Raw genomic sequence first — 2,500 nt, forward strand, 5'->3', positions numbered from 1 at the left:
TGTCATGTGATCATCACACACACACACGTGATCATCACACACACACACACACACACACACACACATGTGATCATCACTCACACACACACACACACACACACACACACACACACACACACACACACACACACTCATGTGATCATCACACACACACACACACACACACACACACACTCTCACGTGATCATCACACACACACACACACTCACACATGTGATCATCACACACACACTCACTCAGAGATCCTCTGCAGGGTTTGCGTCTGGGCGAGACCCCCTCGGCTCCGGTGTTTCCCAGCATGCATCAGGCTCAGGTGTTGAACGTGGAGTCGGGCTGCAGTTTCCCGAACGCCTGCGGATCAAACCCGTGTCCCGAACACAGCGAGTGCAGAGACGGCTGGGACACACACTCCTGCCGCTGCCACACCGGTCAGTCTACACACTCGCGTATCTCACTGAATACATCATATATGGACCATAGACTGCATAACATATGTGTGTGTGTGTGTGTGTGTGTGTGTGTGTGTGATGTCACGCTTAGTGTTTCTGAAGCCCCAAGTGGGCGGAGCCGGCCGTCGCCGTCTTGGCCGCGCGTCACTCCCGGATAAACGAACATGTGCGGCGAGGCGGATTAGCTGAGGTGACGCTAACGCTAGCAGACAAACGGCTAGCAGTGACATCAGCGGCAATCCACCTGTCACTCAAGTGGCCACGCCCTTAATTATGCAGAACTTTAAGGCTTAATATAATTTAAACGGATGAGTTATATAAACATCCCCCCTCACAGTCGTCATGAAGGGCAACATTAGCGATATAGAGCAAAACCACTTTTAGCTCCAGACTGTAAACATGTGTTTTTCTGCTGTAAAGTTGGGCATTTTAACATGCGGGTCTATGGGACTGAGTCTCTTCTGCAGCCGGCCTCTAGTGGCCAGTGGAGGAACTGCAGGTTAAGACGCTCAGTGTTGAGAGAGAGAGAGAGAGAGAGAGAGAGAGAGAGAGAGAGAGAGAGAGAGAGAGAGAGAGAGAGGCTGCTGGTGGAAATGTACACACACACACATATCTTGATGTTATTTGTGAACAGGTTACTATGGCAGCAGCTGCACTGACGCCTGCGCACTGAACCCCTGCGAGCACCAATCAGCATGCAGCAGGAAGATAAGCTCCGCCCACGGCTACACCTGCACCTGTCCCAGCAGCTTCTTCGGCCAATACTGCCAGAAAAAGTAGGAGATGTTTCCTGAGGCGTCATGACTCGTGGCAGTGATGTGTGTACTGACGTGTGTGTGTGTGTGTACTGACGTGTGTGTGTGTGTGTACTGACGTGTGTGTGTGTGTGTCAGGACGGACCTGCCGTGTCCCCGCGGATGGTGGGGTGATAAGTCATGTGGTCCGTGTAACTGCGACACGGCTAAAGGCTTCGACGCCGACTGTAACAAGACCAGCGGAGTGTGTCGCTGCAAGGTGACGAGCGAACTTCACAAACACATGATCAAACTATTAATGTTTACTTAGTTACTGTTTTACATTTTTTAATTTTCAATGAATTAATTATTTATATTTTTGTATTGTTTAGTAAATCATATAAATATTATATTATTAATTTTAGATTATTACTTCAAAATTTTGAATTATTTGTATTATATTATTTTATTTTTTATATTGCTCCATACATATTTGTATAGTATTTTATTAAACAATCTAAATTTAAATCATGTAATAAAATATTATCAGATTTATTAAAAAATATCAAATTAAAATATGTATATTTATTACATTATTTTTATATTGTTTAATCATTGTACAGTTTATTTTTTGTTATTCTATTGTTTGGTACATTTTTACGTAATTTCTTGTATTATATTATTTTATTTGAATGTTTTTCATTTTAGATTGTTTAATAGACCACAATTGATTTCTATTCTATTATTTTATTTTTATATTGTTTAATAATTTGTAATGTAAGTTTTTGTATTATATTATTTTATTTTAATGTTTAAAGAATTATACAATTTAATATTGTTTAATAAATTAAACATAAAATAAAAACAATAATTTTACATTGTTTAATACATTTTATAATGTATTATTATTATTATTATTATATTAATGCATTTAATAATTTATTATTATATTATTTTATTTTGATATTTGAGTATTTAGTCTATAATTTATTTTTTTATTATATTATTATTTATTTTAAATTAATATTGTTTAATAAATTATTTAAATATATATATATATATTATTTTATTTTTATATTACTACATTTTACAATTTATTATTATTATATTATTTTTATATTTGAGCATTTAGTCAAAAATGTATTTTTAATTATATCATTTTATTTTAATATAGTTTAATACATTATTTAAAAAATGATATTATTTTATTTTATATTAATACATTTTATAATTTATTATTATTATTATATAATTTAAATGTTATATTAAACGTCTATCTAAAGCGTTAGCATTAGCACTGTAACTAGCACAGCATTC

At 36.0% G+C, this 2,500-nt stretch overlaps 1 protein-coding gene across 1 annotated transcript in view; it reads left to right on the forward strand.

The window, feature by feature from the left end:
* celsr2 (cadherin, EGF LAG seven-pass G-type receptor 2) overlaps window positions 1-2,500 on the forward strand; it is an 83,528-nt gene that overhangs the window by 62,635 nt on the left and 18,393 nt on the right. The window contains exons 12-14 of the mRNA XM_056237993.1: window positions 254-428; window positions 1,084-1,225; window positions 1,343-1,463. Coding sequence (XP_056093968.1) covers window positions 254-428; window positions 1,084-1,225; window positions 1,343-1,463 — 438 coding nt within the window. The remainder of the gene's footprint in view (window positions 1-253; window positions 429-1,083; window positions 1,226-1,342; window positions 1,464-2,500) is intronic.

The sequence above is a fragment of the Rhinichthys klamathensis genome, unplaced genomic scaffold, assembly GCF_029890125.1.
Source record: "Rhinichthys klamathensis goyatoka isolate OS25496 unplaced genomic scaffold, OSU_Roscu_1.1 h1tg000504l_1, whole genome shotgun sequence".
In the NCBI taxonomy this organism is placed as follows: Eukaryota; Metazoa; Chordata; class Actinopteri; order Cypriniformes; family Leuciscidae; genus Rhinichthys; species Rhinichthys klamathensis.